We start from the raw sequence: 19,185 nt of genomic DNA on the forward strand, positions 1-19,185 counted from the left end.
GGCTCGAGATGCTATTAACGAAATATGTTTCAAACGAAAGCCTACTAACTAGATTGTTTGGTTTTTAAGGCCAGTTGGCCATTTTCGCCAAGATAATCGGAGAGAAAGAGAAAGAGAACGAATAAGAAAATAGTCAGCAGCCTGTTTCTCAAATCACAAATCCTTACAACTACTCTAGCTCAAAACGACGACTTTTCTAGTTTTCCTATGACCCATCAATTCCTCTACCCCATTTCCTCTCTTTCTGTAAAGTGAGAAATCGCATAATACCCAGTAGCAATAATCTCTTCTACACTGTACTCTGTACACCATTCATAGAAAAGTAGAAGAGCTGCTCTGCTCTGCTCTCAGCTCTCTAGAGTAAAAGGAGAGTTGTAGAGAGCAAAAAATCAAAAATGGGTTGTGGGAATGTGTTCTTCACACTACTCATAACCTTCTCAGTAGCTCTAATCACCTACAACATAATCATATCATCCAATGCTCCTCTCAAGCAAGAGCTTCCAGGCCCATCCAGATCTTCTTCATCAATCACAGTGGACCCCATAATCAAGATGCCTGTGGACAAATCCAGAGGTGGGTCCGGTTCGAAGAGGCTGTTCCACACGGCGGTGACTGCCTCAGACTCTGTCTACAACACGTGGCAGTGCAGAGTCATGTACTACTGGTTCAAGAAGATGAAGGAAACACCCAATTCTGATATGGGTGGGTTCACCAGGATCTTGCATTCTGGGAAGGCTGACAAACACATGAATGAGATCCCAACTTTTGTTGCTCAGCCTCTCCCTTCTGGAATGGACCAGGTTCGAAATCTTATCTTATTATAGTCTCTGTCAATTGGGTTTTCTCTTTTCTGTTGTGGGGTCTTAATTTTTTGAGATATCAATGGGTTGGGAAAGCTTGAGGCTTGATTTGGGTTGTTGAAAGAGAAATGTAGGGATTGGCAAAAGTTCAAATTATTTTTTATTTTTTTAAAATTTATTTATGGCAAAGAGAGATAAGCCTCAGTCAGACTTGTGTTGTCATTTCCTTTATTTTCTCCTAATTGGCTCTTGCAGGAACCAATTAAGGGGTGAAATTTTTTAGTGCGTGTGTTTGTGTGTTTTGGCCTTATCTTGTCTTTTGGATTCATTATGAGCTGTTGAGGGTTCAGGCTAAAGCTTCCCTCTCCCCCAAATTAATTAATTTGTCCTGGGAACACTACAAATAACTTTTGAAAAGCGTGATTGCTTTGTAGATAAGCATAGATGCATATATTTTGATTAGTCGATGGTTGGGGGTGAGGGATTTGACCTTGGATGTCTCCATCGAAAACACCAGGAGGTGTCAACCAATTGAGCTACAAGGCTCTTGGCTGCATAGATAAATATGTTCTATACTATGATTTTTCTTCTAAAGGTTTAGAATTCTATGTTAAGTTTATGATTACTTCTATGTGATGCATTCTCTCCATACTGCAACTAGGCAGAAACACGAGATAATGTTTACAAGGAGCAGAAATCTGTTAGAAATTGGACATTTGTAGGTGCGTAATTTATAGAACCATTGGATGAATAGGGTGGTTTATTTTATTCTTAATCCAAAACATTAGATTAACTTTTAGGCCTCTTTAGCAGTATTTGAAAACTACATCTTGTCCATATGAGAATGAGAGAGAATAAAATCCCCTTGTAATGTCTAACCTTTCTAGTTCTTTGGCGTAGATGTACCCAATCCAACTCATCAATCTATGAGCCATTCTCTGACCGATTGTTTGATTTAGATAGGTTTTCTCAATAGATGTCAGAGGAAAACTATGAACTTGAAAATAAGGATTTACGTTTTTTTTATAGGTGAAAATAAGGATTGACTACTACTTTTTTCTTTCTTCTTCTTATTCTTCTTGTTCATTTTTCTTTTCTCCTGTCACCTCTATTCTTTCTGGTTGCTACGAGAACGTACCTTCTAAGTTGTGTATTTCATATCTCACAATTACAGGGTTATATAGTCCTCAACAGACCTTGGGCATTTGTGCAATGGCTTCAACAAGCAGACATTAAAGAAGAGTATGAAGTTCATAACAACCAACCTAATTTTAATATATGATGAGTTGATTTCTTTTCCCTTTTTAATTTCTTTGGGTAAATATGACTTTATGTATACTATTCATACCATGTATCCAGCTACATACTGATGTCGGAGCCAGATCATATTATTGTCAAGCCCATACCGAACTTATCAAGAGATGGGCTTGGAGCTGCATTTCCATTCTTTTATATTGAACCTAAGAAGTACGAGTCAGTACTAAGAAAGTATTTTCCTGAGGAAAAGGGACCAATAACTGACATTGACCCAATAGGGAATTCTCCTGTCATAGTTGGGAAGGTGTGTATGTGATTTGGATTCATGAGAGTAATGCCACTCTCTTTTGGTTTATATTTGACATTTTCTTACTTTTTATAAAATATTAATAGGAATCTCTCAAAAAAATAGCTCCCACTTGGATGAATGTTTCCTTAGCAATGAAGAAGGATCCTGAAACAGATAAGGCTTTTGGTTGGGTGCTTGAAATGTAAGCCTTCTCTAATTTAATTCGATATTGTGTTGGTGTTTAGGTACATTACTGACTTCTACATCATATCTTATTATAAATCTAGGTATGCGTATGCTGTTTCATCTGCTCTGCATGGTGTTGGTAACATCTTGTACAAGGACTTCATGATTCAGGTTTGATAGGATTATCATTGCTTTTATTGCCTTGAAGTGTAGAATATATTAATTATGGCAAGTTAATGACTAACTCTAGGATTGGATTTTGTTAGAAGAACATATCCCAGAACAGTTTATGGCAGAACTGGCGTTGTTATAGCCAGACAAAGTTTTCAAAAATATATTTTGAATTTCCTGAAAGTTTGTCTACTGCATATATCATGTTTTTATCTCTTACAATTCACCCATCTACTAGTAATTAGTCTCCTGCAATTAATATTCGGGTAAACATTCTGAGTTATTTGAGAATGGCAACATTTGCTCCTTTAATTCCATTTTTAACATGTTCTGTTTACCCCAATATTAATTATCTTGAACTTTTCTGAGTTCATTGCTGGATTTGTCATTTTCCAGAATTTGAAATTTATGCCACTTATTGCAAGTTCTGTTTGAGTCCTGAATTTTTTATGGTTCTCTAGTCTGGACCTTTAACTCTAGCGATAATGAAAGTAACCATCCTTTATTTGAATGCATTCGATTTTGTGGGATCTTAACCACCTAATTGGATAAGGGCTTGTTTGTTTTTAGTCTAAAATCCAGCTTAGTCTCACCACCAGCTTATGCACTAGATTTTAAAGCCTCACTTTTTCTATGTAAACAGTACTTTTGGTCAGCCTATTTTTCAAGCAAAAAATAAGCCAATGAAAATAAGCTTTATCCCAAAAAGATCTGCTAGCATCTTGTGCCATTTCTTAATGTTGGACGCCTGTCTTCATACTCATAAAATGTAATGAAGTTTTCATAAGGATATATGTTGGGATGTAATTAAAAACATAGTAGTAAAAGATTGCTGTCATAGTATTTCTATATATTTAGTCTGCTACTGTTTTAAGTTACTAGCAGTTGCCTGTTTTGTGACTTTTATCAGCCTCCATGGGATACAGAAGTTGGCAAGAAGTTCATAATTCATTATACTTATGGATGTGACTACAATATGAAGGTAGGTTTTCTGTGACTGAGGTTTTTTTTTTTTTTTTTTTTTTTTTTCAGGTTTAACATTTCTTTAGAGATAGGAAGTGTAGGATGCATTTTTTTTTTCTTTTGGGTTTCAGTTAGGCAGAAGAAAATTTTTGTGAGCTTTGGATTTACTACTACTTAATCTGTTTCCAGTTTATGAGAAAAGAAGATAAATCTTGCTTCCTTGTTTATTCTTTAGCTTATGTTGTCTACCTTGCATGCTCCAATATTCAGGGTGAGTTAACCTATGGAAAGATAGGAGAATGGAGGTTTGACAAAAGGTCTTATGATTCTGTTGCACCGCCAAGAAACCTTCCACTTCCTCCACCAGGTGTTCCTGAAAGTGTGGTATGTTTTATGTCACCATTAAAGTCCCAAGCTTATTGCTACTTAATTGGTTATACCAAGAAGATGGAAGATATGTGCTTTTAAAATTCATACCTTGTCTGTCTCTATTTTATTTTCGTTTTCTTGGAACACTTTTGCCTGAATTATGGACATAGATGATAGAACTTACTGTACCAAAGTTTTCCCTGGTTAATTGGTCTGAGCAACATTTAGGTACGAGCATTTTTCCAGGGCACATCTAGATATTAATTTATAAGCAATTTGTAGCTGAGCTAGATCCTGGGGTAATACTTAAATCTCATTAACAAAGGAAGCTACAATCATATCCAATTTTATAAGTAATTTATCACACTTTTTTCCCTCCTTATATGTGCTATTCATAGAGGTGTATGACTTAGGTTTCTTATTTACATTTTTAAACCATCTGACAATTGGACATGTAGGTGGGCCCTGAGAAACTTACACGAGTCGCAGCCCCTGGGGGTGGGGGAGGGGGGGAGTAGGGGGGAGTTAGTGGTTCACCCTTTTTATTATTAATTTTCCATGATCATAAAAAAGATTATAATAAATTAGGTGCTTCCTGATGGCAGTACATATGGCAAATAGCAAAGAGTAGGATCCCCAGTCTGCAAAAGAGTAGGTAACAATGGTTTTGCACTATTGAATAATGCAATATAAAATGTCCACCTAAACAGAAAGGTTAGGCTTGCTTCAAAGGATCAATTTAGGGGCTCTTTAGTTAACAGTAAGTCAATTGTAGTTATTGAGCGTGCCTTTTATGTTGGATGTGGGATTATACTTGATAGGCTTTATTCACTGATCTCTTTCTTCCAATTACTTGGGGAAAAAAATAAAAGTTAACTGTAGTTGTTGTACATAATTTAAGCCAAGCCTTTACTTGTTGCTTTAGGAATTGAGTAGCAGCTATTTATTCACTAGTTTTTTTTCAAATTACTTTGCACAAAAACAAATCAAAGAGCTAATATCATTGTTGGACATAATTAAGCCAAAGCTTTATGACTTGTTACTTTAAGAAGGGAGTAAACAATCATTTCATCCCACTAACCTTTGTTAGAGATGCTAAAACAAACGTTTAAAAGGATAAAATTGTAATAGAAGGGTAAAATGGTAATTCTCTTGACATCCATGCTTTCTCTCACTTTCTGCCTGGTTTGGGTGGACAGTTGGATGGTTTTTGGTGAGCCTTGGTGGAAACAAGGTTTTCCATCCTCACCTTTCTATCCTTCATATTTTCCTCCCAACAAACATAGTCAAAATATTTTCATTCAATTACCACAAGAGAATTCCAAGTAATGATAATATTGTCTCATGAGATCATTTCTTCTAAGTTTTTGGTTTTGGCCATTGACCTCTAAAGCAAATTTCTGTATTGCAGGTGACTCTGGTAAAAATGGTCAACGAAGCCACAGCAAATATTCCAAATTGGGGATCGTAGAGAAGAGACCCGGATCAAAGATTGCTTGAGATAAAGCTATGTTTTGGTTCAGGATGATATAGGTGCTTGACACTCGTACAGATGTCATCTATGCAAAAACGCTTGTTAAGTTTTAAGTCTTCTTAAATTGGATTGCGAACACATGCCCTACTGATCAGTTGGGAGTCCAAAAACTGCAAAAATGTACAATGTGGTGTGTAGCTTTATGTGCATATGTGCCAAAGTTTGTAATGCGATAACCCCAATAAATGCGCCCTTCAAGAATTAGGGGTTATAGTTTTTACTATTGAAAAATGTAGAGAAGTGAAAGTAGACAAGTTGACGAGATAGAGGTGCCATTTATTATTGCCGTTTACTTGAAAATTACAAGAACCCAGTTTATTGCTTTGTTCTTGCCCATTCTTGTACACTATTTTACTGCATATTTCTGTTGACTTTTTCAATAAGAAGTTTTGATAAAAGTTTATTCTCAATAAAGCTTACTTCTCAGGGCTTTCCATGTTTTATATCTCAGGCAACGTTCATAATTCTTTGACTTAATTTTGATACTAAATTCCTTACGAGAGCACAAGCTCGGTACCTAGTTATGTGGTAAAGAATTATGGATCTTCGAAGAATACCAAAAGTGCGTGAGAATACACCTAGGCTCTATTTGCTTTAACATAAAATATTTTTTGAAAAACATTTTTGGTCTTTTCAGGTGTTTGGAATGATTGAAATTTGAAAACATTTTTTTTTATTGATTAGGATAAAAGGGTTTTAAACGGGTACAAATGTTTTAAGCTACTAATTGGATAGCATAGCATAATACATTTTTAGCCGTCAATCATGGAGAAGCCCCCTTTTGTCTTATGAACTTCCCCTCCCCCCAAAATGTCTCTACTTGCCAACTTAGTTGTCTTAATAACCATTTTACTTGCAATGGATTTTTTTATTCTAATCTAAAATAGAAATTCTCTTCTTTGTGTGTGTTGGTATTACCCCAATTAAGAGGACTTTTTGGATTTAAATAACGTGACACTGTATACATTGTTAAATATCGTGACACTGTATACATTGTTAAATATCATAAATAAAATCATAAACCATGAAATGGATTTGATAATTTTCCCCTAATAGAATCTTTGTCAACCTTTATTGTGGCCCTCTCGCTCTCTACTCTCTCTACCTTCCCCAACTGGCCTTCCTCAACCACTGCTCCACCTTGCTGATATGGAAGGTTACAACAGTGACCTGTCAAACTAGTGATATTTGTTCAACAAGATCGATAAGACCATCACTCTACAACGCAAGGACCCCCTAAGGTTGAATCGGAATAGAAAAGAGAGAAAGGAGGTTGGAGCCTAGGGAGGTCACGGATTTGGAATAGATTAAGTAAGCTTCTAAGGCTTACAGTGATTTCTAAGGACTTAGGGCGAAGATTGGTATGTGAGATTTGACGTAGAGGTTAGTAAATTGGATAGAAGCATTCATGGGTTGTAGAACTACTCGTTTTTGATTGCTCAAATCATGTTTTGCTTTGTTGTTAGTTGCAGTAATGAGCATTTCAAGGAGATGGATCATTGTGATGGTGTTGTTTTTTTGTTGTTGTGTGTTTATAATATAAAAATAATTTTAAGACCAAATATTGTGGTAAATTTTTACTATAATTATTTGTTCGCATAAAGCTACATGTAGTGCTAGAAAGAATGACGAGTGTGACTTGGTAGCCATAACATGTGAAATTATACAGATGAGATGGAATCAATGTAATGTCTATTGGATAAGTTATATAATAGTTTTCGTACATGGTTCTATCATTGGAGGCTTGTATTTATAGCCTTTAGCTCTAGCTGGCAGTTAGAGGTATAATTGTTGTATCTTTACTAGTGGTTGTTACTCATGATAGTTAATGGTCATTGATGAATTTATAAACGGTCCTTCATTTAATGTCTTATATCAGTTACGAAAGAGTTAATGATGGTTATTATCTTATTCATCAGTTGCTCTCTTATTTTTTTATTGTTCTTTTATATTTGAACAATCAAAGGAATATCGAGTTCATCATCTTAAATCATCCACACCTTTTGGAATTTCGTACCCGTAGCATTTAATTCAGCGTGACACTACCTGTTAGATCATGGACATGTGTCATTCTTTTACTTGTTGGATATGCAAACAAGTTGGAGGTGTCTCTCGGACTTCCCGTGCACAAATTCCCAATTTTCTTTCCTTTTTTTCCTTCTCTTTCTTTTTCCTTACTTTATTATTATTATTATTATTTTCACTTCTTCTTCTCCAAGCTTGAGCTAATGCCTCCTCCTAGTAAAATTTCTTTTCCTTTTCTTTCTTTCTCCAAATGTTTTATATTAATGGCTAATTACTCTCAGGTTAGGTGTGCTTCTCCTTCTGTTTCCTTTTTCTTTGCTAGATGAGGAGTTTTTCTCTAGTATTTCCTTGATCCTTAAATCTTTATCTTCGTTTTACTTAGCAAAAGAAATGGCCGATGAGGAAGGTAGAGCTATTGAGATTAGGTCGAGTGACTTAGAAATGGGCTTATCGTCTAGTGATGACTCTATTAGCATGGAGGTAGATACTACTACTTCTAAACCCCCGTCCTCCTCATGACTTAAGACCCTTTATGCTCTTGAAGAGACTTGTAATATGGAGGAGAAACATATTGCTAGGATTAGAAAAAGATTTCAGTTTTTAGAAGAAACTATGATAGCCTTCCTTGTCCAAATGAAAAGGCTTGTACCTTTGCCCATGGTACAGTGTACTTCAATGAGGCCAATTTTTTGTGTGGTGTTCATTTTCTTGTTCATCCCTGTATCATGGAGCTACTTAAGATAGCTACCTAATTATCTAAAGATAGCCCTTGGACGACTTGTCCCCAATGCTTGGCGTACCAATTTGGGTGTCTGTCCATTATTAGGGTAGACGAATTTGTGTACCTTTACCATCTAAAGGATTCCAAGCACCATGGTTACTATGAATTCATGCCTTGGGAGAGTTCATGTCTAAGGAACAGACGTGGCGACATCGAAAAATAGGGTATGGCCCACGACACTCACAATGTCTTTACCGCCTAAAAGAGTCCAAGCACCATGGTTAATATGAATTCATGTCCTCTGATATTCTTTTGACCATTCAAATATAAAAGAATTACTAAGGAATAAAGGGGCAACTGATGAATAAGATAATAACTGTCATCCAATAATCAATGGATGATGGATGCAGCATTTAAGAGTATCAATAACGCTTCCATAACTGATAGAAAAGACAACAGATGAATAACTGTTTGTAAAGTGATCAATGACCTTTAACTACCATGAGTATTACAACCACTATAAAGATACGACAATTATGCCTCTAACGGCTTAATATAGCAAAATGCTATAAATACAAGCTTCCAAGTTAGAATCATGTATGAAAACTATTTTATTACTTATTAAGTAGACATTAAATTCCATCCTAAGTGTCTAACTTTACCATCGAAGGGTCCTTGGCCAGTACCACTCCAATGTCATTAATTTCAAGTCATTTACCTTATTGCAGGTTTCATTTGGTCTTCTGAATAGTGTATATAAGGAATTTAACTGACAATCTCCAGCATCATCACCAATCAATGGCTTGAAAATGTTTTCGAGCCAATTTTCATTTGTTAATATTTGGAAAAACCAAATCCATCTCAGCCCCTATCTTCTATATATACAAGTTGTAGCTAGTGCATTGCACGAACTTTTAAGTATGTTAACTTATAATTATTAATTAACTAGCATGTAACCTATATAAATGCATGAATGCATTTAAAATTGAACACAATTTTTAATATAAATTATTAGTCAAATTATTTTTTTTTTTAAAAAGCATGTAACACATGCATACGTATGAATACATTTAAAATTAATCACAATTTTTATTATAAAAATATAAATAATTAGTCAATTTTTTTTAAGTAAACATAATTAGTCACATATTAAATTTCTTACCTAAATTTAATACTACTTATGATCTTTTTTTCTCTAATTTTTAATAAAATAGAGCATATGGTGATCATTGTTGTGTGGTGATTTTTATTGAGTATATGTTGATAAGTCAAAAATGTATTGACCCCTTTGTGATGAATTAACCAATTAATTAGTCAAGTTAATTAATTAATGCAATTAGCATGCAATAAACGTGTTAGCACAAACAAATCACCAACTAAGTTAAAATGCAGTAAAAAATAAATTAACACGATGATTTGTTTACGAATGGGGAAAACTTACATGGCAAAAATCCCACCGGGTGATTTTAAGGTCACCATTCCCGATAATTCACTATTATCACAACAAGCGGTTACAAGTAAAAGAATTTCAGTACCTTATATCAACTTACAGTTGAACCCTTACCCCAATACCCAATTGGACTTATTATGTAGTAACAATCTCTCCTTTCAATATATGGCTCCCAGTACGTGCCTAACCAATTCAATGCGCGGATCTCAGTATGTGGCTTACTCAGCAACTTGAGAAAGATGTTGAGAAAGATGTTGCTTACTCAGCCCCCATCTTCTATATATACAAGTTGTAGCTAGTGCATTGCACGAACTTTTAAGTATGTTAACTTATAATTATTAATTAACTAGCATGTAACCTATATAAATGCATGAATGCATTTAAAATTGAACACAATTTTTAATATAAATTATTAGTCAATTTTTTTTTTTTTAAAAAAGCATGTAACACATGCATACGTATGAATACATTTAAAATTAATCACAATTTTTATTATAAAAATATAAATAATTAGTCAATTTTTTTTTAAGTAAATATAATTAGTCACATATTAAATTTCTTACCTAAATTTAATACTATTTATGATCTTTTTTTCTCTAATTTTTAATAAAATAGAGCATATGGTGATCATTGTTGTGTGGTGATTTTTATTGAGTATATGTTGATAGGTCAAAAATGTATTGACCCCTTTGTGATGAATTAACCAATTAATTAGTCAAGTTAATTAATTAATGCAATTAGTATGCAATAAACGTGTTAGCACAAACAAATCACCAACTAAGTTAAAATGCAGTAAAAAATAAATTAACACGATGATTTGTTTACGAATGGGGAAAACTTACATGGCAAAAATCCTACCGGGTGATTTTAAGGTCATCATTCCCGATAATTCACTATTATCACAACAAGCGGTTACAAGTAAAGGAATTTCAGTACCTTATATCAACTTACAGTTGAACCCTTACCCCAATACCCAATTGGACTTATTATGTAGTAACAATCTCTCCTTTCAATATACGGCTCCCAGTACGTGCTTAACCAATTCAATGCGCGGATCTCAGTATGTGGCTTACTTAGCAACTTGAGAAAGATGTTGACTGCAAAGTTCTTCAGTTCATCAACACGATGAACATCACGAAACTCCTTAGTTACAAAACCCTACGGTGTACAAACACAGTAGCTTCTTGAATAGAAAGATGAACTAGGGCATATGTCTCGGTTCACAATATGCTTGTAAAGAACTTTTGCATTAAGATGCATCAGCTATGACGGCCCTTAAAACAATCCTTTTATATGTTTAGGGTTGTGTGAAAAAGAAAGCACAAACATCTATTCACAGATTGGAGTGAAATCAGTTCTGAAAAATTGATTTTCATAAACCTCAACAGATAACCTATCTATCAAGCAGCTGTCGAGTATCGAGCTTAAACAGCCTTTTAAACCTCGATAGATACTAGCTGTCGAGTTTTAAAATCCAACACTTCTTCACTTGTTTCTTGGACAAACTTGTGTGGCTTTAACACTTGAACTTGAAACCTTATTCCTTGAAACATTAAACACATTCTAAATCTACCCAATTACAAGTAAAGTGCATTTTGTCAAAGGATTAGCCAATTCTATATTGACATATGTTCCTAACAATGATTCACATATGTCCTAAGATATGTGATTGGTTTTTTTTTTTTTTTTAATTTATAGTTCATTAATATATATATATATATATTTTTTTTTTTTTGCTGAATAAGAACTTTATTGCTTAACCCGAACAAGGGGAGAAACAAAAGAACGGGGCCAAATTCCATCTCTATCCGAAGCCCGCAAAATCGAAGAAGGCAGATAAGAGATGGAAATCGGCCCTGTCCAATTTACAAGAGCTGCCCATTGGGCCAAAAGATGGGCAGACACGTTGCCCTCTCTACAAACAAAAGAAAATTTTACATTGTTAAAGAACTTTACAAAATACAAAATATCATCACATAAAACTTTAATGCTCCAATGGGGATCAACATCAGCATTACGAATTGGCTCAATAACATTCCAAGCATCACCCTCTAGAATGATATTTTCATAACCTTCACTAGTAGCAAGCATCATGGCACTCCAAGCTGCTCTAGCTTCCCCCACCAATGGACTATTGGAAAGAAACTGGTTAGACCAAGCTTTCAAGGTATTACCCATAGAATCTCTACTAACCACTGCTATTGTGGTTTTTTCTTCCCTACATGCAGCATCAAAGTTCATTTTAATCCAATTGGGAGGAGGCGGTGACCAAGATACATCTTTTTTTTTTCCTTATGGGCTGCACCTTCCAAGCTTGCTTGTGTTCTTGAAAAACCCGTAGGATTTGTCTAGCAAGCTCTGTTGGATTTCTATTAATCCCTTCCACTCTTGCTTTATTTCTTGCCCACCATAATTGATCACAAGATATTGCTACATATAGCTGAAACTCCCAAGCCAAATCATCATCTAGACCAAGTTTAGAGCTTGGATAAATAATAGCTTTGATCCAGTCCACAATCGAAACATTTGCTAAATTGTGGGTGACGAGAGGCCAAGGAGCCATAAGCCAAATCTGGGCAGCCCACTCACAATGCAGAAAAAGATGCTCCAATGATTCAGGGGCATTATTACATAAAGGGCAGTCCAAAGAAGGAAGGGCAAACCGATTATTAAAGACAGAGCAAGTAGGGAGTATATTCCAGCTCATTTTCCACAAAAGATTCTTGAGTCTGGCATTAATTTTGAGTTTCCACAACTCTTTCCAATCTTTACTTGACATATGGGGATGCCTTGAATAACTAGAGCATCTAATGGCCTTATAAGCTGACTTCACTGAGAATTCACCTGAATGAGAAGGCACCAATAAATTTGATCTTGCTGGATATGGATAGGGAGATGAATGTTTAGTATATTTGTCACCGATGAGGTTCAAATAAGATAGACAACTTACCTCTATCCCATTGTTTAATGTCTTTGTCAATTAAGTCAGCAACCAGATGAACATCCATAGAGACTCCACATCTAACCTTTGGAATAAAGTCAGATTCATTGGGAACCCACGGGTCTTCCAATATCCAAGTGTTAAGACCATTGCTGATTCGGTGACACATCCCTTTTTTGATAACCTCCCTGCATTGGAAGATGCTGTGAGAAGCCCATGAAGTTCCTCTAGGAGTGGGCATTTTCACAAAGTTTCTATTCCGAACATATTTTTTCCTGAAAATATTAACCCACATTTTATTTACTCCCTTTGCAACATCCCATGTCATTTTTGCCACTAGAGCTTTATTCATATCTGCCGTTTTCTTGATACCAAGACCACCAACATCTTTAGGAGTGCAAATTGAGTTCCAGCTTTTAAGACAACATTCATGCTTTTTTTCCTCCTTTGATCCCCACCAGAATTTTCGGTTTAGAGCATCAAGCTTGGTACAAGTTTGAGGGGGAAGAATGAGAGATGAAGCTTGGTATGAAGGGATGGATGAAGCCACTGATGTAATAAGAGTGGCTCTACCGGCTTGTGAAAGAGATTTCATCTTCCAGCCTTGCAGACGGTGGTTAACTTTCTCAATTATCTCCTCAGCTGCTGCTTTTATATCCCTACCAGATGCTATTGGAATACCCAGGTACTTCTCCTTCTTATTTGAGGCATTTATACCAATGAAATTTGCTAGCCGAGATTTTTGGGTACGGGAAGTGTTCTTGCTGGATATAATGACTGACTTGAAATAATTTATCTTCTGCCCAAACCAGTTTGAGAAAGTGTCCAAGCAAGCTTTAATTCTCCCCAAGTTTTCCTCATTTGCTTGAGCAAAAATAAAGAGATCATCTGCGAATTGAAGATGAGTAATGGGAATTAAATCTCGGGTTAGCTTATAGCCTTTTATGCCGCTGCATGTGGCTTCTCTTTCAATCAACCGGGCTAAAACCTCCGCAGCCAAAACAAAAAGGAATGGGGAAAGAGGGTTTCCTTGTCTTATCCCTCTTTGAGGTTTGAAGAAACCAAATGGGCTACCATTGATAAGAATGGAGAAAGATGTAGTAGACACACATTGCATCACCCATTGAATCCAGATGGACGGGAATCCGAAGCATTGGAGAACTTTTTCAAGGAAATTCCATTCCAGGCGGTCATAAGCCTTTTCCATATCGATTTTAAGAGCCAACCATCCTGTTTTCCCTTTCTTCCTTTTCATTGAGTGGAGAATTTCTTGGGCTATAAATGTGTTCTCTTGGATATTGCGGCCTGGTATACATGTTGTTTGCCAAGGGGAAATTAACTTGTTTAAAACCTACTTGAGTCTGTTTGCAAGGAGCTTGGAGATGATTTTGTACAGAACATTGCATAAGCTTATCGGTCTAAATTGATTGACAAAAGCTGCATTATTCCCCTTAGGAATGAGAGCAATGAACGAGTGGTTGATCTCTTTTAGCATATACCTCCTATTGAAAAAACTAGTGACTGCTTCAATGACTTCTCCACCTATGACATTCCAATAGAACTTGAAGAAAAGGGCTGACATCCCATCAGGGCCAGGAGACTTATTAGATCCCATGCTAAATACCACTTTTTTGATTTCATCTGCAGTGGGAATCTTTGTTAACATCTCTATATCATCTTGGGATAAACTTGGAGAAATAAGGCCATCTAAATTATTTGGAATAGAAGGATTGGATGATGTAAACAAACCTGTAAAAAAATCCACAAAGCATTTTCCAATATCTTCTCTGCCTGAGATCCAATTCCCTTGTTGATTTTTCAGAAAGTCAATTGCATTCCTCCTCCTCTTGACTATTGTTGAGAGATGGAAGAATTTTGTATTTAAATCTGTTGCTGGTAGCCATTTGGTACGAGATTTTTGTTTCCATAATGATTCCTTTCTTATCAGCCACTCATGAAGCTCTAAATTTGTATTAGCTTCTTTCTCCAAGTTCTCTGATATGGGCTCTTCCTTCTGGATTTGATCAAACTGATCCCATTTCTCCTTAATCTTGGTCTGGATATTTCCAAACCAATCTCTATTCCATCTACGCAAGTCTTCCTTTGTCTCCTTGATCTTCTTGCAAACTTTGAACATAGGGGTCCCATTGAACCCTTTCTTCCAAGCATTCTCAACAACAAACAAGCTGGTTTCATCTCTAGTCCAAGCTTCGACAAACTTGAAAGGCTTTTTGCCTTGCCCTTGTTCTCCATCAGTATTCAAGACTATTAGGGAATGGTCTGATGATGAGGCCGGAACATGTTTAACAGTAGCTCTAGGGGAGATGAATCTCCATCTCTCATTTGCAAACCCACGGTCTAGTCTTTCCTTGATATTTGCTAAGCCCTCCCTCTTATTGGACCAAGTATAAGGATTTTCGGAGAATTGAAGGTCAATAAGACCATTTTTATCAATAACAGCATTTGGACCTCCATTAGACGGAGTTGCAACTGGCTTGCCTCCCTTTTTATCGGCTTGAGAAAAAACATGATTAAAATCCCCGAGACACAACCATCCCCCATTAAAAGCATCTCCTACCTTATCAACATCATCCTAAAATGTTCCTCTATTATTCCTATTTGGAGGGCCATACATCAATGATATCATCCATGGCTCATTTACTGGATCAGAGAAAACCAATCCATTAATCATGTTATTACACTTTGAAGTGATCTCCATATCAACTCCAATTTTCCACCCAACTATAAGACCACCTTTCCTCCCTTTGGGATTAACAAAATCCAAATTATAAAACCCCAGAGACATTAAGAACTTCCTTACTCTATCTATGGGAATCTTAGTTTCAGATAAAAATACTACATCTGGGCCAACATCCCTTATTAAAGCTCGTAGAGCTCTCTTTGCCGCAGCCCGAGCCAAGCCACGGCAATTCCAAGCTAGGACAATCATGGCTGAGTTGGGGGCTTGGTAAGGCCCGCCTCCTCAGCCATTTTGGATGTAAGGGAAGGATCATTACAAGGAGAGTGATAAATTCCAAAGGTTACCTCTTGTGGAGAGCTACAATCTTGCAGATAGGAATGTTCCCTAGCCAAAGCTTTCATCTTTTTTTTTACGAATGGGGCTGCATTTACTGGTATTTCTCTGTTGTGCTTTAGTAGTCTGACTGGTGGGTTGATGGGCTATTTCAAGTAAACCGAAGCCCACTTTTGTGAGCTTAATAGCCCTTTTGCTGGGTAACCAATCTTCTGCTTCTAATTTCCTTTTCACTCCCACCTTGTAACTTTCATTCTTTTGACTGACACTACTTCCTTGTAGATGTTCAGGTCCGATAGATAAATTGGGTTCACCTTCATTATAAAAAATAGTCCATGATAGCATGTTACTTTGGGCTTTAGAAAGCCCAATTAGAAGAGTAGGGTTCGTAATTTCTGAGGCAGTTGTGGGCCCATTCGGTTGGTCAAGAGGAGTTGATATCTGTGGGATGTTTCTGGAAGTTTCAAGATCTAAGGTTTGAATTTTTGGGATTTCACTACAGTCAGAATCTTGGGATGGGTTATTGGTTTGGTTGATATTTGAGACATGTGGGTTGGTGACATCAGAAATTTCAGTTTCCATGGGGAGAGTAGTTGGTTTGCTTAAGGAGGAAAGTTAGAGAGGTTTACCTGGACAAAGTTGCATTGAGGTGACATTGGCCGCCGACTCATCAAATTTGGTCAGAAAATTCCTCGAGCCTTCCACCAGATCATTTGAGGATAAAAACTGATTTTCAATACTTGCTTTCTCCAACGCGTGTTCTACACGCCACTCAGCTTCAGACTCCTTGGAGTTTTGGTGTCCCTCAGGAATTCCTTCATCTGAGTTGTTTATGTCTGCCAAGAATTCTACCCATCTTGTTGTTCTTTTCCCTACATTCTTTGCTTTCATCCAAGGCCCAAACCCATAAGGCTCTTTCCCATTAGAATTTCTTACTGTAGATTCAGTTCTCGGACATCTGGCCTTTAAATGCCCCAATCTACCACATTTATAACAGAAGTCAGCAACCCTCTCATATTTAAACTGTATCCACAAATCAGCATTAGGACTTCTGTCCAAGAAGAACCCGCTCCAGAGAGGATCTTCAATTTTAAGTTCAATTTTAACTCTTATGAATTTACTCATACATACTCCCCCATTTCCAGTGAAATCAACTTCCAAAACCTTACCCACCATAGCTCCAATCTCTTCAACATTCTCTTTGGACATGTATTCAATTGGAAGATTATGTACCTGGATCCACATTGGCAAGCTTGAAAATTCCAAATCTTCAACAGCCATATTTTGATTCCACGGCTTTAGGATGAGAGGATAACCCTCAATGTTCCAAGACCCCAACTCCATAATTCTTTTGCGATCTCCTTCACAAGAAAATTTGAAGAGAAACACGTTCTCTCTTAAATCCACTATTTGCACTCCTTTAGATGTTCTCCATACTTTCAGGATGATGGCCTTAACAACATTCTTGTTAATATTCCTATCCGCTAGAAGCTTACGCACAAGCCCTGTGTTGAATAGCTCTTCTACAACCCTCTCATTAGCTTTTAATTTCAGAGATATACCTGAACATTTGAGTTTACTGGCCTCCGCACTTAGTGCTTCCACTAAATCATTTTGTTGGGACATTCCACACCGTGAAGATGGTTCAGGGGAAACCCCCAAACCTTCAAATGGACAAGGCCAAGGAATGATTGGAAAACCCCAAACCCCGAGATGAACAGAGCAAGGCAAAGAAATAAGGAAGAGATCTGTTAATCACCAAATAGATTAAAGAAGAAATGTTTAGGAACAATTAAGAAGGGGTAAGAGATAAGAGTAGGAAATAGAAGTGAAGAGCAGTGAATTTGAGCAACTTTTGCAAGAGGACCTCGAGCAAAGCTCAGGTAGCGAAACCTAGGTGTTAGACCAGGGAGAGAGAAGTTGCCTAAAGCAACGAGTTTTTTCATTTGTGTAGTTTTGAGGTTTTGTTTAGTTATAGTTCATTAATATTAGATTCGTAGTGTTTTGCACTCATTAACTCACTTAGTACAAAGATTAAAAAACTTAAATGGACACATGACACAAACTTAAGTGGATAATTATAGTGTGGTGCCTGCATAAATTTAGATACATGGCACAAAATTGGATTCTAATTGAACTTTTTTTGAGTTTTGCCTATTCAAATGTGATTTTTTTTTTAAAAAATTTATAGTTCATTAACATTAGATTCTTAGTATTTTGTACTCATTAACTCAGTTGGCATAAAGATTAAAAAACTTAAGTGGACACATAGCACAGACTTAAGTGAATAATTATAGTGTGGTCCCCACATAAATTCAGACACATGGTGCAAAATTGGATTTTAATTTCAAATTTTATTTGAATTTTCTCTGAACTTTTCCTATTAATATATATAGATGTTGCAACAAAACTCATATGAAGTCTTGTTATCTAAAAATATAAATTAGAAACATGTAAATAACAAACAAATTCTAATAAAGAAGCAAACCCGCTTTCAACCATTGCAAAATTGATAAATAGAAATTAACAGAAAAATATTGCCCACAAGGTCCACGGAAATCAACTTATTTAATAATATTATCTATATATATATAACCGAAACTTCTGAAACTCTCATAATTTTCCACGTCAGCATTTATTTATTTTTTAAATTTGATTTAAAAATAAATCTAATTTTTCCCTACCAAATACACGTTAAAACCAAAAAAGGAACAAATCTCTCTTCTCTTCTCATACACGCCTCCATAATTTTCCACATCATTATTATTTGATTTATTATTTGGTTTTTTTTTTTTTTTTTGGATACAGATTTATTATTTGGTTTTTAACTCTATAAATCTACCTTCAAACCCTAAACCTAACGCAACCCTATTGTTGTCCCACTCTCATCCGTTTCTCCCTTCATCCCAGCCAAACACTACAAATTTGATTCTCACTATCAGATTTATGAATCAGCACCAATATTGTCTCCATAAGGCTGCTTTTTTGCTTCTACGTCCATCTTTTCTTTTATCAAATTCAAAATGTTAAACCCTATAACTTCTTCTAAACAGTAAACTCCACACACAGTTGAGGCCGCACAATAAATGAGTCTTTGAATCTTTGGTCTATTGTAGGTCTAGTTGAGTCTTTACAGTAAGGTTTTTTTTTCCCTTTTTTTTTGGGTTTATTTAGAGAAGTTTTATGGTGAGGTTGACATCCTTTTGGGTGAAATTTTGCTTGAGTAATTTTGGTGACTATTTTTCCCCCCCTCTAAATGTACCATGCTACTGTAATTGCATCTTTTATAAGAAAAAAAAAAAAAAAAAGACTATATTGTAACTTTTGTTGTGTTTAAATTTCTATCTCCAATTTCATAATTTAGATTTTTATTTTACTGAAAAATAAATAAATAAAATTTTGAAAATCATAAATAGACAATAGTTGACATGGTACCCCAAATTTG

General features: G+C 35.9%; 1 protein-coding gene across 1 annotated transcript; it reads left to right on the forward strand.

Annotated features, from left to right (window-relative positions):
- Positions 1-100: 100 nt before the first annotated feature.
- On the forward strand, positions 101-5,899 carry LOC115974898 (hydroxyproline O-arabinosyltransferase 1). The gene is made up of 8 exons (XM_031095455.1): positions 101-800; positions 1,975-2,042; positions 2,160-2,361; positions 2,451-2,548; positions 2,634-2,703; positions 3,614-3,685; positions 3,937-4,050; positions 5,447-5,899. Exons 1-8 carry the CDS (start codon positions 396-398, stop codon positions 5,504-5,506), a joined length of 1,089 nt encoding a protein of 362 aa, XP_030951315.1. The 5' UTR covers positions 101-395; the 3' UTR covers positions 5,507-5,899.
- Positions 5,900-19,185: the final 13,286 nt, after the last annotated feature.

Source organism: Quercus lobata, chromosome 2 (genome assembly GCF_001633185.2).
Source record: "Quercus lobata isolate SW786 chromosome 2, ValleyOak3.0 Primary Assembly, whole genome shotgun sequence".
NCBI classification, from domain to species: domain Eukaryota; kingdom Viridiplantae; phylum Streptophyta; class Magnoliopsida; order Fagales; family Fagaceae; genus Quercus; species Quercus lobata.